General features: G+C 33.6%; 1 protein-coding gene across 1 annotated transcript; it reads right to left on the reverse strand.

The window, feature by feature from the left end:
- Nucleotides 1–1,909: 1,909 nt before the first annotated feature.
- Nucleotides 1,910–18,820, reverse strand: Pect (phosphoethanolamine cytidylyltransferase). Its single transcript, XM_069061163.1, has 3 exons — nt 18,514–18,820; nt 3,681–3,998; nt 1,910–3,605 (listed from the first exon to the last, which is right to left on the reverse strand). Exons 1-3 carry the CDS (start codon nt 18,573–18,575, stop codon nt 2,852–2,854), a joined length of 1,134 nt encoding a protein of 377 aa, XP_068917264.1. The 5' UTR covers nt 18,576–18,820; the 3' UTR covers nt 1,910–2,851.

Genomic DNA, 18,820 nt, shown 5'->3' on the forward strand with positions numbered 1-18,820 from the left:
AATTTAATTGCCTTCAGTATAACGGGTGTTTTTTTAAATTTGGCGTCGAAGTAGGCGTTGAACCGTCGATTGTGAACGCACTATACAGGTTACGGATCACGGATCAGCTGTTTAAATCTTACGCTTTTACACGAGTGGTGCGCTCTCAATCGACTCTCCAACGCCTACTTCGACGCCAAATTTAAAAAAACACCCTTTACAGAGTGATCAACAAGAAACCAAATCAAGAGTGCTACCTCATCTTTTATTTTATCACAGTTACATAAAATTCCTTCATAAGGCATGTAATCTTTGGTTACAAAATTTTAAGTCATTATTTTTCAGAATTCTTTTTGTTGTTTTCTGTAAGAAAAGTGCTAAAGTTATTATTCTCACATTTTTGGTTAATTGAGAACTTACTCGTATCTTTTCTAGCAGTTTAATTAAAACATTTAAATTATTCCAAGGTCAAAAAATAAGTTTTCACAAAAACTGCTCCAAATGTTCTTCATTGTGGTCCAGAAAGAGTCAAACTCGCCTCTCATATTTTCCAAAAACACTTATGAAGCTGTCAGGTGAAATGGACTGCCAAAATTCATTTATGGTGAAAATTTCTTTAAGGGTTTTATTTCTTGCAACACACAAGGGAAACAAATTAATAGCCTCCTTCAAAATTTTTGCAATAAGTGCATTAACTCAATTTAATTTGCAGTCTTAAACGCCTTATGGAAGTTGAGGGATGTTCCTTGATAATTTGTCGAACATTTTGCACCATTTCTAAAATTTGAACTAAGGACTGACCTGACTTCTTCTTAATGATGGATTATGATTCACTAAAATTAGGCATTATAATTTTAAGACATTGATAAACTTGTTAATAACCAATACCATCAGGTTCAGACATTTGGCTTGAAATTCTTCAGTGTAAGGGGGTACAAAGTAAGGCCAGTCTTCACTTTCTTGTTTCACCCTCTTTCGAAAATAATCTAATAAAAATGCCTTCTCTTTAATGGTAAAACCCATTTTACAACTTATTCTGGGATAATTATTGCTTACAATTCCAATAAACGTCTGTAAATATTGCCGAAATCGAAGATTTGTTTTTTAGGTTAAATCACTTAAATTGTCAACAACAACAACCTTGAATTTTGAAATGTGACATTTAAACGAAACATCTCCGTACCAGTGGCGTCGCGTTTGGCAATAAAGCTGATAATTTACTTACTCTTACAAATGTAAAATGTTGCTCTTATTTATCTTATAAATTGTTTCCCTTATCTTATAATAATAATAAAATGCACAATTATAATTCCAACGTCTAAAATTCATGAGGTATGATTTATTATAAACTAGCGTTTGAGACCACAAATTGTCTACGGCCATGCTTTGAACGCTTATTTGCGTATGATTCTGCTACGACGTGACCGATAATTTGCAACGCTTGCTCTGATTTGGATTCTTGTTGATCACTCTGTATATTCAGCATGTGTTTATCATTAGAACTACTTATGGTATCAGCACGGCTTCCTAGATTAATAAGAGTCGAAGCCTCTAATACGGCTGGTCGAGTTCCTTGAACTGTCTGTTCTGTTCCTTCAAAAGCCAAAAGTATAGTAGCGCCCTCTACCAAAAAACGAATATTTTTTAAATTAAATGAATGAAAAATCGTATAAATGTTTTTTTTTCTATCAATAATCTACTTTTTGAAGTAGTGTATGTAACATACAAATTACGATTCTTTTTAAAATGAGATTTGTACGCGGTTAAGCAGCCAAATACACAAATGTATAGTGGCGCCCTCTCAGGAACAGACAAAATGCTTGCAACTGATGAACTCGACCAGCCGTATTAGAGGCTTCGACTCTTATTAATCTAGGAAGCCGTGGGTATCAGTCTAAGGTTGAGTAAACAGAAGGTATGGTCCTCACGAAACACGTAAACTACATCTTTATTAGTATAATAATAGATATATTTTATCTAAACATTAAGCCAACAACAAAACATATAAATTAATATTGCAACATCACTTGTTTTTATTGAGAGCGAAACATGAAAAATTCAATGGTAACAATGAACAAATTCGACCTCTAGTTAAATCTACAACTTACAAATTATTTTTTAGAACTCTACAGTCAAAGCGTTATTATATATTAGTCAGTTTCACATGAAAGAAAGAAATTTTGATTCATATTCCTGTTACAATAACTGAATTGAACAATATATGAATAATGAAAAACAAATAAAATAATGTTTAATAAATTGTAGTCACAATCGTTTTTGAGCAAAACCATTCACTACAGAAAATATAGACAATTTTTTTAAATCATTCTTTAATACATGTAATCCTCACTGTTTTATAAATAAAAAGTTACTAAATACAACGAATTGACATTCACTCTACAAAAATATAAGATATAAGAAACATTAACACAAACTGTATTTTTGTTCTCATTTTTAATCTCTAAAATATCTCAATCTCTTATCATGGAATATAAATAATTATGTGTATTTCCTATAAAAATAGAGCAATAATAATTGCAAACAAGTGACAAAATTTAAAACTTGTTTATATGTGTACACATAATATTTTAAAAGTATAACATTACTAGCTTTGTGCGATTGAATAAATTCTATCGAAAAGTGGAATTATCATTACGAAATAATGTAACAAATATACAATAAATAAGACGATATAAAGGAAACATAACGTTTTCAAATTATATGTATAACCTTACTACTTTACTTGGGATTATTTTGGATACATTAACATTTGGTATATAATCGACTAGGAAAGCAAACACTCATAGCAAAAATATAGAGCAATTGATCTAATTAATTTGTACTTACTAATTTCCAGAAAACAATTTTAAACTTAATTAATATCAATCAAATCACTTTTTAATTTATCTTTTTCTAGGAATTTCAATACATCTAATTCTTTCTTTTCTTTTTTTATATTTCTGGCTTCAAATTCTAATCTATTCCTAATAATCCTATCAACAATTTTCTCTGTAGTCATGTCATTCCCCGAGTCAACAGTAATAAACTTTTTGATTTGTTTGGGATATTCAAATGGATCTCGTCCATCAGCATCATTCATAACACGTGTGGTCCCATGTATAACAATATCTACTTTAAAATGATCCATTAAATCTTTGGTTACAGTATATGGTGCCCCTATTACAACCTCGGAAACATATTTACAAGCTAACACACTCAAAACTCGTTCGTGTAAATTCATTATTGGATAATTTGAACCCTTATATCGATTTACAACAGGATCAGTATGCAGTCCCACTATAAGATAATCTCCGTGTTCTTTGGCCTTTTCTAAGAAATCCAAGTGGCCTACATGAAATAAATCAAAAGCTCCTGCTACATAAACAACCCTGTCACTCGGTTTAGGTGGTTTTCCATCAGAAAACTGTATTATCTTTTGAGTGGTTGGTAAAAACTGAGAGCAACCAGTCCATGGTGACCTCGCTAAAGAATCTTGACCCATTGTTGATGAATGTTCCTTTTCCACTTCATATTCGTGCTCACCTTGTCGAAAATGATTTCGAGTTAGTAGCAACATGCGTCCCACGAGGTCAGTTGTGGAGACACCTGCTGTTCTTTGTACTTCTCTACAAGTAGAAAATTATAGAATTAGCCATCACGTTTATAAAAAATTTGATAAACCCTTTTTTCACTAATCCTACCTGTATCGTTCTGCAGTTTTAACAAGATGATAAGTGTCCACTCCATCTGCAGTCATTGTAATGTCATCTCCGTGACAACAAAAATCACAGTCATATTTGTCTAAGGTTTCCAAAGTGGTAACATAAGGAGCACCTTCCACTACTTCATCTACCCATTTAATTCCTCTAACCATCTTGTAACGCTCTTCTTGATTAAATACCGGTGGTCCTTTGTGCTTGGTTATTTCTTCATCTGTATGTACGCCAACTATTAGGTAGTCTCCCAGGGCCTTGGCTTGTCGAAGAGAGTTGGCATGACCAAAGTGAACCATGTCATAGCTTAAAAAATTAAAATAAGCTATATTTTTCTTTTGACCGTTAATAGTTATTTGAGAGGTAATTAAAAAAACTGCAGAAGTGCAGAAGCAAATTTTAATTTCAGTAGTGGGAAATTTTGAAAGCCATAACATTATTTGGCAAGCAAAATTGAACAAAGAACATTTCAGAAGTGGAAAAATACTAAATTGTCGGAATATTTCCTGTACATTTTTAACACTTCTAATATTAAATAGGTACAATGTACAGGAAATATTCCGACAATTTAGTATTTTTCCACTTCTGAAATTAATGAATATTAAATTACAAAATTCTTGCTGCCACTAAGAAACATAAAAGAATGCTATGTACTTATTGTTAATTCATTGAATGACGAATGTATACAGGGTGTATCTGAAATACGTGTGTTAATTTTAACCAGAGAAAGCCTTCGCTAATTCATTAAACTTTTCTCCATAACATTTTCACGAAAAAGCATTACAAATTGATTTAAAATTTGAAATAAATTAGTCATCAAAGTGTATACCCGCCTGTGGGTAAGGACGAAAATTTTCTGATGTTATTATAGAAACGGAACCTTGTCAAAAAGTTACATTGTTATAGAAAAAATTAAATACATAATTAAAATAAAAATTTTCATGGTTACAAAAAATTGAGCCTAGTTAATCACACAAAACGACATAGGAAAAGCGAGTTTTTTTCCATTCAAGACGTCAGATTTTTTTATCGAGGCGAAGCGGAGATAAAAAAGACGTCGTGAATGGAAAAAAAGGCTTTTCCTACCGAATTGCACCCCAGATTTTGTGATATTCGGAAAAGAAGCCCTTACATTATAATACATAATTTTAATTGATACTTTTTATGTGAAAACCATAATCAAGTTCCTATTGATGTATTGTTAGCTTGGAAAAAACAAAAGTAAACAATGACCGTAAAATTTGTCTGAAAATAATGTTTGAGGAAGCAGATGAACCATCTTCTGATATTGAAGAGTCAGCGGCCTTGGCACTTAATTCATTGCTGCCCGAAAAATCGAAAGAAAAGTACAAAAAGGCGTACAAAGACTTCGAGAATTGGTGTTCAGAAAAGAGAGTTAAACATAATAATGAAGAGGTACAGACAAAGTCAAAACGAAACATGACAGGGCGGAGCTTAGAATGCGCGCTGGCAGGGGCGTATCATACAATCGTCAGTTTAGAGGCAAAAACTTAACCAAAACACAATTTTCTTCATCTAATGAAAGAAATTGTACACCAAGGTCATCTACATACTTTTATTGTAGAACCTCTAATAGAATAATGAAAACTATCTTCATGTTCAGAAAATTCCCCTAACACCCTGTATAGCGTAAATAAAAGAAAAATACTATCCCAGTTTGATAGCATTTATCAAAAGGAAGTCCGTCGGCCAGCTTTCAAAGAAATCCAGCGTGTTTGCAAAGTTAGAGGTAGAAACGTTTTTAAAAGAAGCTGATAATGGCACTTATTTGTTGATGAAGGTTAGATTTTTATATCGGTGTCCCAGAACTCGCGCGTCAGCCGTAAACTACAGATTCTGTTTTTCCATCTGATACTTATAGGATTTTCAAGATTTTTTTTCTTAAACCATTTAGTTTTTTAATTACAGCAATTTTAAGACAGCCAATCACAGAAGAATGATTAGTAAAGTGTATCAGGTGAATTATTGCGTGTACTGTTGTTACCAGGTAACAAAATTAATGTTAAAAAGTCAATATTTGTCTGGTCAACTATGCAAACGTTTTAACACAGTAAGAAATATTCACACCCGAAGAATACACCGAAATGATGATGATCTACGGGGAAAGTGGCAGGAATTCTAAAGCGGCTGCAAGGTTGTATCGTGAATGCTTTCCACATCGTCGGCATCCTAGTTCGGACGTATTTTTAGATTTAGTGAACAGAACAAGAACCATTGGTTTTTTGGTTACCGATAGTGTTGACCGCACGGTTCGCACTCCTGGGGTGCGATTCTCGAATAAATGCGAAGGCTATTCGTATGCGCAAAGTGGTCAAATGCGAGCGATTTGCCAGAATTGGTATTCTCGAACTGCATTTTCGTTTGCGAACACCAAAATCTGCGAACGGAACGTTGCGAGTGGTTCACTATCACTCGCAAGTAATTGCGTGTGGTGTGCAAGTTCAATTCTAACATTTCTAACCTAACCTCTAATCTTAAATAAGTGTAGATATCTAATAAATGCTTGAACAAGTGAACATTGTTGTTGTTGCTATGTAAAACACAGATGTAATTCGCTTCAACCACTTTTAGACAACAACTTCCCAGATTTCGAATATTGGGAAAAAATCGTGGGAATAGACATATAAAATCAAATTTTTGGTCATTTTAGACATGTTCAGGTCAGGCAATTAAAAAGTAAAATAGACGTTTAATAAAGGGCATTTTAGTCCGATTAGGCAGAATTAATAATGCGGTTAGAATTATCTTAATTAAGCCAGAAATCATTTACAGGTTGTTTCCTAAATTGAATATGTATTTAATTCTCTTTCTATAAATTGGCCCTTAACCTATTACGTGTATAAAATTATAGTAATTATTACATGTTTTTTACGTGACGTGTTATCTGGTTGGAGCTAGTAATGGGCAAATTTGTATAAAAAGATCGATTCAATGAATCGATTAATTTCGAAATGACCGATTCGATGAATCGGAATATCGATTCCGTAATAATAATTAATAATGGCTTAAGCACTTTTTTTTTTACTTTCCACCACATTTTTTTTGTAATTATGTAACTGGAAAGTGAAAAGTGATACAAGTTGCTATTTCTTTTTCCGTCATATCGGTGCGCGGAATCACACTTCGATTTTTGAAATTAGGGAATATTATTTTATAACAGTTCCTTTTAGTGTATTATGTTAACAACACTGGACATTTTGCATCGTTGCCACACTTCGCCACTGAAGTAAGATTTCGCATACGCAGTCAGTTACGATTCGAATGAGATGCAATTCGAGAATAACGAAGATAGTTGCGATGCGCAAATTCTTACACGCATTGTATTCTATTCGCAAGTTTACGAATACATTCGAGAATCGCACCCCTGATACGCAAGAAGTAGTACTTCAATCATTTACGGAAGATGGAACGAGAAGTGTTAGAAATGTGGCCGACATCCAGAATCAATCAAAAAATACTGTTCAAAACATTTTAAAAGGTTGCCACATGCACCCGAATCATTACACCAAAGTTCAACGTCTATTATCCGAAGATTAATGCACCTCCAGGAACACGAAGAGAATCCAGGCTTTCTTGTAAATGTGTTACTTACGGATGAATCCAATTTTTGCCACAAAGGGACTTTTAATAGTCACAATCTTCACGTATGGTAGGCAGAAAATTCACAATTTGAACATTTACTTTAAAAATGTACTTTTCGTTTAATGTTGTTTCCGTTTTCTGTTAAATGTCAAAGTGACAGAATTTAATAAAAGTTGTCCTAACATTTCATCACAGTTTTTTAACAGCAACATCTAAAGACATTTCCTCGGAAACGCATACATTTAGTAGTTACCTTCAGGAAGGTGTGTGTGATTGGTCATCTTAAAATCGTTTTCATTTCAAAACTAACATGCTTTTGGCGTTTTTTGTTGTAGAATCCTTGTCGGATTAAATATTAAAATTAGCAGTTAACCGCTGACGCGCGAGTTCTGGGACACCTGTATGTGACATTTGACATTAAAATTGTTTTTTTTTTCATTGTTTCTCTTTTGTTTTATTTTTCGATTCTAGTTAGGAATAATTGAACTTTTTAACACTCAAATGAGTGTGGAAAAGTTAAACAACTCCACACCGATTTCACAAAAAATCTTGGAATACATTTTCGAATTTTGCAAAATGTTATAGAAAAAAGTTTCATAAATTGGTGAGTTCTTTCACTGGTTGAAATTAAAACACGTATTTCAGATACACTCTGTATACCATTCACGATTGTTTCAAATTCGGACTATCTATGAAAATATAACATTTTAGTTGGCAGTATTGTGATTTGTCATAATAAATCTATTTTAGGTTATAATTGAACCGAACATTGCTGCCAGTTTGCTACATTTTTTAAATAAGTCAACGCATTAATAACAATAATTTAAAACTTTAATTGAAATGAAACATACAGTCGCGAGCAATAAATTTTGGTCGTCAAGGTCATTTTTTGACGCAATCGAAAATGCTCCATTCTAAAACAGTCGTAAATATCATAACCTATCATCATGTTGTGTGACATTAATTGTCATTTTTTTGACACTTTGTTGACATGGGCATAATTAGGCAGGGAAATTTTTTAAATCTGTAACAATCTAACCAAATTTTGAAATGACATTGACGACCAAAATTTATTGCTCGCGACAGTACATATTTGTAGCGCAGTTCTCGTTTAAGAACATTCCTAATATATTAAAATGGGTAAATTATTATGTATTACCATGGCCAACTGTATCGATATGCACTAGATGTGTATACATGGCCGTTTCATTTTACAATTTCTCCATAAGAGAAAAATTCCGATGAAACAATTGAAATTTCCCGTAAAGTAGCGACGCCATACGAATATAATTTTAACCAATCTACAATCTACGACTACGTCAACTTGTCAAATTTATATTCTTGGTTAGGTAACGGTTAGTTGTCGTATGTTGTTTGTCTGTTAATTTGCTTGTCACTCGAAATTAATAAATTAAAATGAACACAACGAAACTAAACACGACAATCATAAACTGAACAATAAATGTTATAATCGACATTGAGCACAGAAAGGTGAGAAAATACTTCCAAAATCTGACGTTAGTGACGTTCAATTTGACAATTTCAAATTAAAAAAAATTATTACAACAGATGTCGCTACTTTACGGTAGTTCATGGTTTGCTTTCTAGGAACACTTTTATTTTGAAATTGAAACGGCCATGTATACACGTCTAGTGTATATCGATACAGTTGGCCATGGTATTACATACCTACATACTGACTAAATTAATGACGGAATTGACAAGGCGAATATTTAAAAACGAAACGTTATACAGGATGTCTTAAAATTATCGTATTCCGAGTTCGGGGCTTAGTAGGGGACATCCTGTTGACCAAGTAAAAATGTTTACAAAAAAAATTGCTGTCGTTTTGACAAGTTGTCAAATTTATCAAAATCCGTTCACACAGGAGAAAATTCTCAAATTCTGACAGTGTCGAACAAAAAAAAAAAATAAAAATAAAACATCCAAGAAAAATTTTACAAAAATTCGTAACCAAGTGACCAGCGCAAGAGGGCAACTTGAATGTCTGATCGTTTTGTAGTAAGTATGAATTTTATTAGTTTTGTTGGCGCATTCGAAGGAGTTTGAAGTCTCAACCTGACGGTCTCGACCAAAAACTCATTCTCATGCGCCAACAAAAAACAATCATTTTGCGCACTTACTTAATACAAAAATAACTATTTTTCATCGTAAAATCAGTGAAAAAATATTAAAACATCCAAGGAAAATTTTTACAAAAATTTGTGACCAAGTGACCAGGGCAAGCGGACTACAAAAATAACTATCTCAAAACTTCGATTCAAAATCAACTGAATTATTTTCACAATCAATGCTCTAACATTATTACATATTTGTAGAGTTAATAAAAAGTGCGAGGAAGTTTTCAATTTAGTTCAAACGTTTATTTATACAGGGTGGTCCGGATATAACCTACCAGAAGAAATCCAGTAATAGGTGACGATGAGTAGAACTCATACACAAAAAATTTTTCTAATAAGTCTTTTTGTTTTCGAGATAAAAATAATTGAAAATTTGGTCAAAATTTGCTGTACGCTAATAAGTTAATGGGTTGTTTGGCTGCAATTTCTTTAGCAACGGTACCTGTAACACCTATGACATTTGTCAAGTTTAATTTGCGAATCCTACAAAAAGTCATGAAGTTCACAAAACAAGAATACACCGATTTGTATTTACTCTATGGCGAAACACGTGGTAATTCAAAAGCGGCAAGGCGACTATAGGACAAGCGTTTTCCTGAAGGAGTCCTTCCACCCCGTTGTAACGTGCCATCAATTAAAAGTTTCATTGGGATTCATTCCCAAGCACAATTGATAATTTGTGACCAGTTTGAAAAATAAATCGACATAATTTGGACTACTCGTGGTATTATAAATGAAAACCACAATTAAATCGTGAAAGTTTCAGTTCATTTGTGTAAATAACGCAGCTTAATTATGTTAGAAGACGAAGAAAATGATAGCTGCTGTACACCACCTGATGTGGCAGAAGCTGCAAATTCAGCAGTCTTGAACTTATTGCCTTTAAAGTCAAGAAGAATTTATGAAAAGGCATACGGCCCTAGGGCTGAAAACCGGCTCTAGGGCTGAAAAGTGCTATTTTACGCCCGCCAACAGCGTCTTAAAATTCAATTTTACGCCCACTCGTGCAAAAAAGTAATTTTTACATGCCTTTTTAAAATGTTAAATCAATTAAGATTTACATAAAAAATTGATCGTCAATAAAAAATGCTGTAGGGAAAAACTGGTCCTTGAAAGACGTCTGGTTTGCAAGAAAAAAACAAAAAACTATGTTAAACGTGGCTGCAAATGCAAAAACGTAGACGCGTATGATACAAGGGCGCAATTTTGCAGAATTTTGGTCATCCCTTTTCGCAGACGCGCAGGCGACATATTTGACGTTTATCTTGCTAACCTTACAAACACAAAGTTAAAGACAACATTTGGACGTAATTTATTGTACTGGATGCTTTCTCTTCCATAAAGGACTAAAACACGATCGGGATATTTTAGCAAGGTATATTACAATTCCGAATGAGTGGCATCGCGGTAGGCATTGGAAATTCAAATTTACGTTGGCAGCAAGACCCTTGCTAATAATACCCTAGTTTCGACGCTGTTGGTATCCCTCGATTTTAATTTGGCCTTGACCAGCATTGACATTATCGTTGGAGTTGGAATCGTTTTGTGTTTATTTTCTTGTTAATAGTATTTGGAATTTCTTTGTTATATTTACGACAAGTGTAAAAAAGAAACTGTCTTTTTTAAGACAAATTGCGCTCAGGATATCTTTATTTCCGGTGAGTGATGAATACTTGTTAGTGATTATCATTGTTACAAATGTTGCAACTATTTTAGATATCTGTCAGAACGGTAAGGAGGATACTTTCCAAAAAACATGGACAGCAGTCCTTAGAACCCAAGTGTAGTAGTGGGAGAAAGGCAGTCCAGTATGATTATGGTTTTAAGGAAGCATTGAATGATTTCATCTTTGCCAAGATTAAAAGCAATGAATACATCAATGTCCAAATCATTTTTGAATATGCTAAAGAACACTTGGATTTCAGTCACAGTAAGACATCTCTGTACAGAATCATCAAGAAAATTGGTTACAAATTTAAGAAAGTTGATAGGAGAACCATAATGATTGAAAGGCAACAAAATATTCTCAGTCGAGTACGTTTTTGTGGGAAAAATATGGAGTTTATGAAGCAAGACGTTAAATTTGTGTTTTTGGACAAAACTTAGGTCTTCCAAAATGGCAGTCAAGTCCGTCAATGGGTACTAGAAAGCACTTACAAAGGGGTTCCATCAGTTTTCAAGAGTGAAGGTAGAAGATATACCATCCTTAATGCTGGAAGTGAGGATGGGTTTTTACCAGTATGTGATCTTATACTGGACAGTAATGTGAATGATAGAGATTATCATAAAACAATGAATGGCGAGCTTTTTAAAAAGTGGGTTGTTGAACATTTGATCCCTGCTTTCAGATTAATAAATTCAAAATGCGTTGTGATCATGGATAATGCTCCATACCACTCCGTTCGTCTTGAGGGTCCTCCAACTAGTGCTTCACGTAAAGAAATAATAAAACAATGGTTGACTGAACATGATATACCGTTTGAAGACAATTTTACAAAAAAACAACTTCTAAATTTAGTCAGGCCGTTTGTAAACAATTCAAGGTTCAGAAGATACGAAATTGACGAATTATTACAAGCAGAAGGTCACGAAGTGCTGCGTCTACCGCCTTATAACTGTCAGTACAACCCAATAGAACTAGCATGGGGTTTTTGCAAAACATATTATAATCAGAGAATTCAAGCAAGACTAGGAATGAAACACAGAGTTGTAGAAATATGGCGAGAAGCACTTGAAAAATGCACACAAGAAAAATGGGTTAATTTTATTAGGCACAGTGAAAAGGAAGTTACCAGTGACTTTCAAAAATATATGGGTGTCCGAGACGTTACTGATATTCCACCATTTATAATTAACACCAATTCAGACATATCTGATTCAGAAGATGATTTTGGATTAATCAGGTTCAGAATCAAATGAAGAAGAAATCATTGTTATGGTTGTTGATGAATTGATGATTTAGAATGAAGAAAATGTGTGACTCTGTGTGGTTCATTAACTTTCATTGGAATTTTAACATTGAAATTTTCAAAAAGCTGACTGGAAAAAAATTCAAAATGAAGTAGAACAAACCGTTCGTTGGATCCCACCAACTCGCAAAAAATATCAAATATTCGTAGGAGCGATTAAAAGTGCCGCTAAAAAGTTCATTCCAAGAGGACTCCGGAAAGAATATACCACATGTTGATCCAGTACTACTAATAATATGTTTGACAAATATCAAAAAAGTCCAAATCCAGACACAGCGGATGAATTATTAAAATCACTGAATAATTCAAGAAAAGAAAAATGGAATGAACTTAGATAAAGGTGTTTTTTTTTAATTTGGCGTCGAAGTAGGCGTTGGAGAGTCGATTGAGAGCGCACCACTCGTGTAAAAGCGTAAGATTTAAACAGCTGATCCGTGATCCGTAACCTGCATAGTGCTTTCACAATCAACAGTTCAACGCCTACTTCGACGCCAAATTTAAAAAAACACCCGTTATAAGGGGTTGTTTAAAATCTACTCCAATACCATGGCTACATGTTTTAGCGCACATTATTCCTTACGATATTAGAAGAAAATACGTCACAAAACGAATTTAGGATAAATTTCAAAATTCACCAAACATGTGCTCCGTAACACAAGATATGGCAAATTTACCACCCTATAGATTAAAATCGCGTAAACCACTTTGGAAAGAAGAATTTTTCATGCAACCATTTTTCAGATCTGATCATTGGAAAGCAGCCTGGCAAGACGTGGATATTTTCAATAAAAATGTAATTGAGGACCCTACAAAACAAGTTCCGGGATTTGAGCTAATTAATCTACAGGGTCTCTATAAATGATTGTCTGGTCAAGCCAGCCTTGGAAAAAAAATTTACTGTTCCGCTTTTTTGAAACCGATGCCAAATTCTAGTTCGTTTTCACGGTCACTTCTGAGATTAGTGAACGACGTTTCGTTTGCGCTTGTCAATCGAGTTTTGGTTCCTTATATTCGTTTTATCGCAGTTAATCACAGTTAATACACATCAAAAATCTGTATTTTTCAATAAAAATTGCAAGTACGTCCGCTTTTAGAGGTAAATACACTGGCAAAATTTGTGAGGTTATGCTTTAATGTTTTATGTTTTATTTTAGCTTTATTTTCTTTACAATGGTTTATTCTGTTAAACAGAACACGTTCATTGTTGTTTTTTACTTTCGAAATGGAAGGTTTAGTAATGGGGAATTATCTGTTTGTAAAAATGAATTCCAGCAAAATATCTGAACAACATTCAAGATGATTGTTAACTCACATTAAGCGAATTGTGAACAGATTTTTAACAATCAGAACAATTAGCAAGGGTAAATCATTAGGACGACCACCAGTATCTGATGAAATACTCGAGGATTTGAAAGAAATGGTGGAAAAGACTCTACAGATATCCATAGCCTGTTTATCTCAACAATCTGGTGTACCACGAAGCACTTGTCACAAAATCATTAAAATAGGCTACAACTGCATCTTTATAAAATTCGTGTTGTACAAGAGCTCCAACTTGCCGATTATCAAAGTTGTGTTTAATAATGTAATCAGTTTGAAAATCACCTCAGTTTCATAATTTGGAGTGCTGAAAATCCACACCAATTTGTAGACTCCTTTACATGTTTTGAAAATTGGTGTGTGGAACTGTGGATAACAGTGTTGCTGTACCCTTAACTAAGAAATGCTGCAAAATATTTTTGAAAATAAATGAAAAATTGTCAAGTGTTTAGAAGTTAATGGTGGACATTTTCAATCTATTTTATAAAAAAATACCTATTTGTTATCATTATTTAGTGTTGTAAATTATGTTGTTGAATACATTTGATTTTATTGAAAAACCAGTAAGACTTATTTGAAAAACACTGTTATTTATATTGGAAGAAAAAATGGGAGTCAATACCATATTCGACAATTCAGTCTAGGTCGTATTTACCACAAGCATAAAACAAGAAATGTGAAAGCACTAAAGCAGACAAAAAGGCAGTATCAAGTATTGTATTGTGGTATACGGGGACAAGGTGTTCTCAATATTTATCTGTTTGGATTTGTTCTCATACCAATTCCTGTACAGTGTGTGGCGGTACGATGGGGGCAATAATTATTCCCCTGTTGGTGTTGATATTAAATAATAAATACATTAATGTTAGCAAGAGTAAAGCACAGTTGAAACTTGTCTCTGGTTAAAAGCCAACAACCTAACCTGAAAATGTGACATTCATTATTTACCGAACAAAGCGGCACATTCAAAATTTGACAAGTTTCCATGGCTGGCTGGACCCGACAATCATTTATAGAGACCCTGTAGTATAAATTAAATCGTTTTAGAACCGGCCATGGCAAATGCAATAATATGCTGTTTCACTGGAATATTCGTGAAAACCCTTCTTGTGAATGCGGTGCAAAAAAAAGAAAGCATCCAACACATTGTGGAAGAATGTCCCCTTACTAAATTCCAGCAAGGTTTCTCCAAACTCCATGTACTATGGCGGCCAAAAAATTTCGGCCGTCATTTTTCCGTCATTTCAAAAAAATCGGTGTAGTCCATTCCTTATTGTCATTATGATTGATGTTTTTACTTGTCACTTTTGAAAGTCAAGCAAAATGCCATCGGTATCAAATTTTAATAAAATCAAAATAGTAACTCTTGCACAAAGAGGACTGTCCCAAGCTCAGATTTCGATGGACCTTCGTATACCTAAAAGTACAATTTCGTCCATTCTTCAGAAATGGAGACAAAATGGAATGGAACTATTGAAAGACGCCAAGGCTCAGGGAGGCCTAGCACATTTACTGCAGAAGAAGATAATATGCTTCTCAATAGATTACGCAATAGCCCTTTTATGACGGCTGTTGAAGGGGTAAATACAAGCAAATACGACGGAAAGGAGCGGTCGATTTTCGGCAAAAATATGGGCATGGATTTTAGTAGATAGACCTGGGCTAATGTTGTCTCTAGAAGATCGGCTCAACAGTGATGTTTATGTTAGGATTCTTGAAGACGTGATGATGCCTTTAGTTTCAAGAATTTTTCCGAATTTTAACTTCATATTTCAACAAGACAATTGTTCAATGCATTCAGCACATAGGGTAGCAGAATGGTAGCATAAACGTTCTTGATTGGCCAAGTCGCAGTCCAGATTTTTGGTTCGTAATTTGCAACAACGACAAGTGATTCGGAATAGGGCAGAACTGTTGACTGCGATTACTAATGCATGGCAATCATTACATAGGAATGATCACAGAGATTTATGCCTCTCCATCTAGCGTCGTGTAAGACGAGTTATTGACGCCAATGGAGCAATGACCAAGTATTGATTTTAAACTTCATTCATTTTATCTTTTGATTTAGCTAAGTACTTAAACAAAAATAAATGTTTCATTTCCTTGTCTTTGCCTTAATGTTTTTCGTTTGATTTTTTAAAAACTACGGCATACTCGTGTAATTTCCACGGTTCTCTGTTTGGTACTTTAATCCAAAAATAGCCGCAAGTTTGCCTCTAGTCTCTAGTGCCACTAGCGACTAGCGGTCGTGTGGTAATTGTGTAAGAGTGGAACTTGTCCTTTGTATTCACAAAATTTGAACTGATGGACTGAATGACAGATTGTCAAAATGACAATAACGATAACAAGGCGAGGTTATTGGTGCTTAAGGGTAGTTTACACTTCATGTCAGGGCCTTGAAAGTGACGGACGAAATTTTTTGGCCGCAATAGTACTTACTGAAGACGCCTTAAAGTGGCTACAACAAATTAAAAACATATAATTTACCATCATTAATTTGTGAATTTCCAATTTTAATTGTATTTTTCTTCATACGATTATAAATATATAGGTATATGTATCGTTTCACTCGCGTTTTAAAATGGCCCACGCGTGCCAAAAAAGGCCCAATTTACACACAAACTCGTCAAATAAACTACTATTATATATTTCATAAAGACAGTAATTATAACCTCATAATATTTAACAGCCTTGCTGATTCATTTCGGGGGATAGGTAGATATAAGAAGCTCTACTTCAATGAATTCGTAAAACTTTTATTATTTGTCTGTGAGTTATCTCTGCTGTGGGTCAACAAAACCATGTCAAAATAATGTGACGCATAACCTCAAAAGAAAGTAATGACGGTTTCACATGTTTAGTAACTTTTTTGACATAACATAAAGCTCACTTTAGATAATCAACGCCTACCGCGATGCCACTTATTCTGAATTATACTACAGGGTGAGCAACAATAACTGTTTTAGTTGGCAATAATTTTTTTTTTATTATACATGAATCATAATCCCTGTTTTTGACACTTAAATGCGTGCGAAAAAGCGCCTTTAAAACACTAAAGCTTTAAGGGTTGCTTAGGTAACAACAAATTCACCTACATTTTGAACAATGATAAATAGACATTGACACACGATTTATGATAGCAACGAAACAACAACAATTGACCATTTCTATATCAACGATTAATGACACAGATTACCTCGGAAAAGGTATTTCAATTTACTTTTTTTGTTATAATTTTCAGATTGTAGTGCAGGTATAATAAAAAATAGCGTATGATACACGTTTATAAGGGCCTTTAAAGCACTTACGACGTTAACAGCACTCCGCTACGTGTCGTGCTCTTAAATTCGTCGCGCGTGCTTTAAAGGCTTCCTTATAAACTTGTATCATAATATACTATTACATGAAATTTTCAAGACTGTGAATTGTACCTATTTCGGTTTGTTTTATTAACACTATTGACAGCTGGTATACATTTCATATTTAAACGTCTTTGTTTTTGTATTCTTTTATTAATAAAATGGTTTTCTCGTTGGAACATGACATAAAAGTCACCAAAAGTTACCAGAATTTATTGCCAACTCAATCAGTAATTGTTGTTCACATGGTATAATTTAGTTTACGTACGCTTCCTGTGTCTTCAAATAAATTGACGACTCTCTTAACCTTACATTTTGTAAAGCCTACATTTAGATAGTGTTCCACGAGAAAACGAACTGTGTCATTGAAGTTCTTATGACACTCTCCATGGGCAATTTTTTTTCTTTTTTCAACAATATTGAAATTTCTGCCGCTGTAGTCTATTTTTTTGACGTTTCTAATAAAGCGCGCCCAATTTTGACAAACTTTAATTTAAAGGGTGTACAAAATGTTGCTTGGCAATTAATCATCAATTGTTTCAAAAGGTAACTGCTCAAATACCTTCAAATTTTACATTAAATTTTTAACGACAAAATCTAATCTTTTCGTTGAAGCAGACAAGTGATTTACTTAATTGTTATTGTACACCCCTATTTCTAGTTCCAAAACATAAAGCAGTGAAAAATACTAAACTCTCAATCTTAATCTCTGGGTCTGTCTTCTGTCAAAAAACGTACAATCTATCAGAGTACGGAGTATACCATACTTATCCACAATCATTTTGAATCACCAATATAAACCATTAGAAATATAGACCATTAAGATAGAGCCTGTTTGTAGAAAGAGAATTAAATATTTATTTGTTCAGTTAATTTCGCATTTGATTACCTTAGCCGTTCACGATTGTTTTAGTTTGTTATTAAATATTCGCCTTGTCAATTCCGTAATTAATTTAGTCAAGGCGATGTTTATTTAACTGAAGACCGCTTTGATTTAGTGCAATTCAATTATAACCTAAAATAGATTTATTATGCCAAATCACAATATTCCCAACCAAAATGTTAGATTTTCATAGAGCATTGACAATCCGAATTTGAAACAATCGTGAATGCTGTTATATACGAAATATTAAAATTTACCGAATTCAGCTGACAAGGCATGAACATAAAATATATGTTGTATATTCATTTTCCATTACGTTTGTTGACATCTATTGTAATTATCTTATCACTTTTCGTAATTTCCTGTTTGATAATAAAAACAAAAATTCTAGCGTTATCAAGAGAACCCAAATTAATTTTGACATCAAAAACACAAGTTCTCACCACCAGTTAGGAATTATTATTGATTTTGGGTTGTGCATTATTTTAGGTTAGGATATGCGGCTAATGAATTACTTCATTGGTATTTGAATTTTATACTTACCAACCATCACACCATACCCGGATCGGTTTTTTCCAACCGTTTTGTAATTTACTTTCTGGCATGTTTTGCAGTTTAAACACAACACTAATATAGCACAGTGAAAAATGTAAGAAGTTATTTTATCACTTTGCTTTTAAGTTTTCATTACAACAACTATAGCAAAGTGTGGGCGGTACGGTACACTCTTCTTTTATTATCATTTATAAAATGTGTGACCTGTACATTCTTCGGTAAATGAATCCACTGAACTGAAACAACGGATCACGGAATAGAATCTGCGACGACGTAATTTGTAATTGGAGAGGGA

This window comes from Tenebrio molitor, chromosome 1, assembly GCF_963966145.1.
Source record: "Tenebrio molitor chromosome 1, icTenMoli1.1, whole genome shotgun sequence".
Classification (NCBI taxonomy): domain Eukaryota; kingdom Metazoa; phylum Arthropoda; class Insecta; order Coleoptera; family Tenebrionidae; genus Tenebrio; species Tenebrio molitor.

Excerpts from the sequence above, each read along its gene's own strand:
- Pect (XM_069061163.1), bottom strand. The coding sequence starts at position 18,575 with ATGCCAGAAAGTAAATTACAAAACGGTTGGAAAAAACCGATCCGGGTA. Across the intron at positions 3,999-18,513 it reads CGGGTATGGTGTGATGGTTG|CTATGACATGGTTCACTTTG; the intron begins GTAAGTATAAAA and ends TAATTTTTTAAG. Across the intron at positions 3,606-3,680 it reads AAAACTGCAGAACGATACAG|AGAAGTACAAAGAACAGCAG; the intron begins GTAGGATTAGTG and ends TTCTACTTGTAG.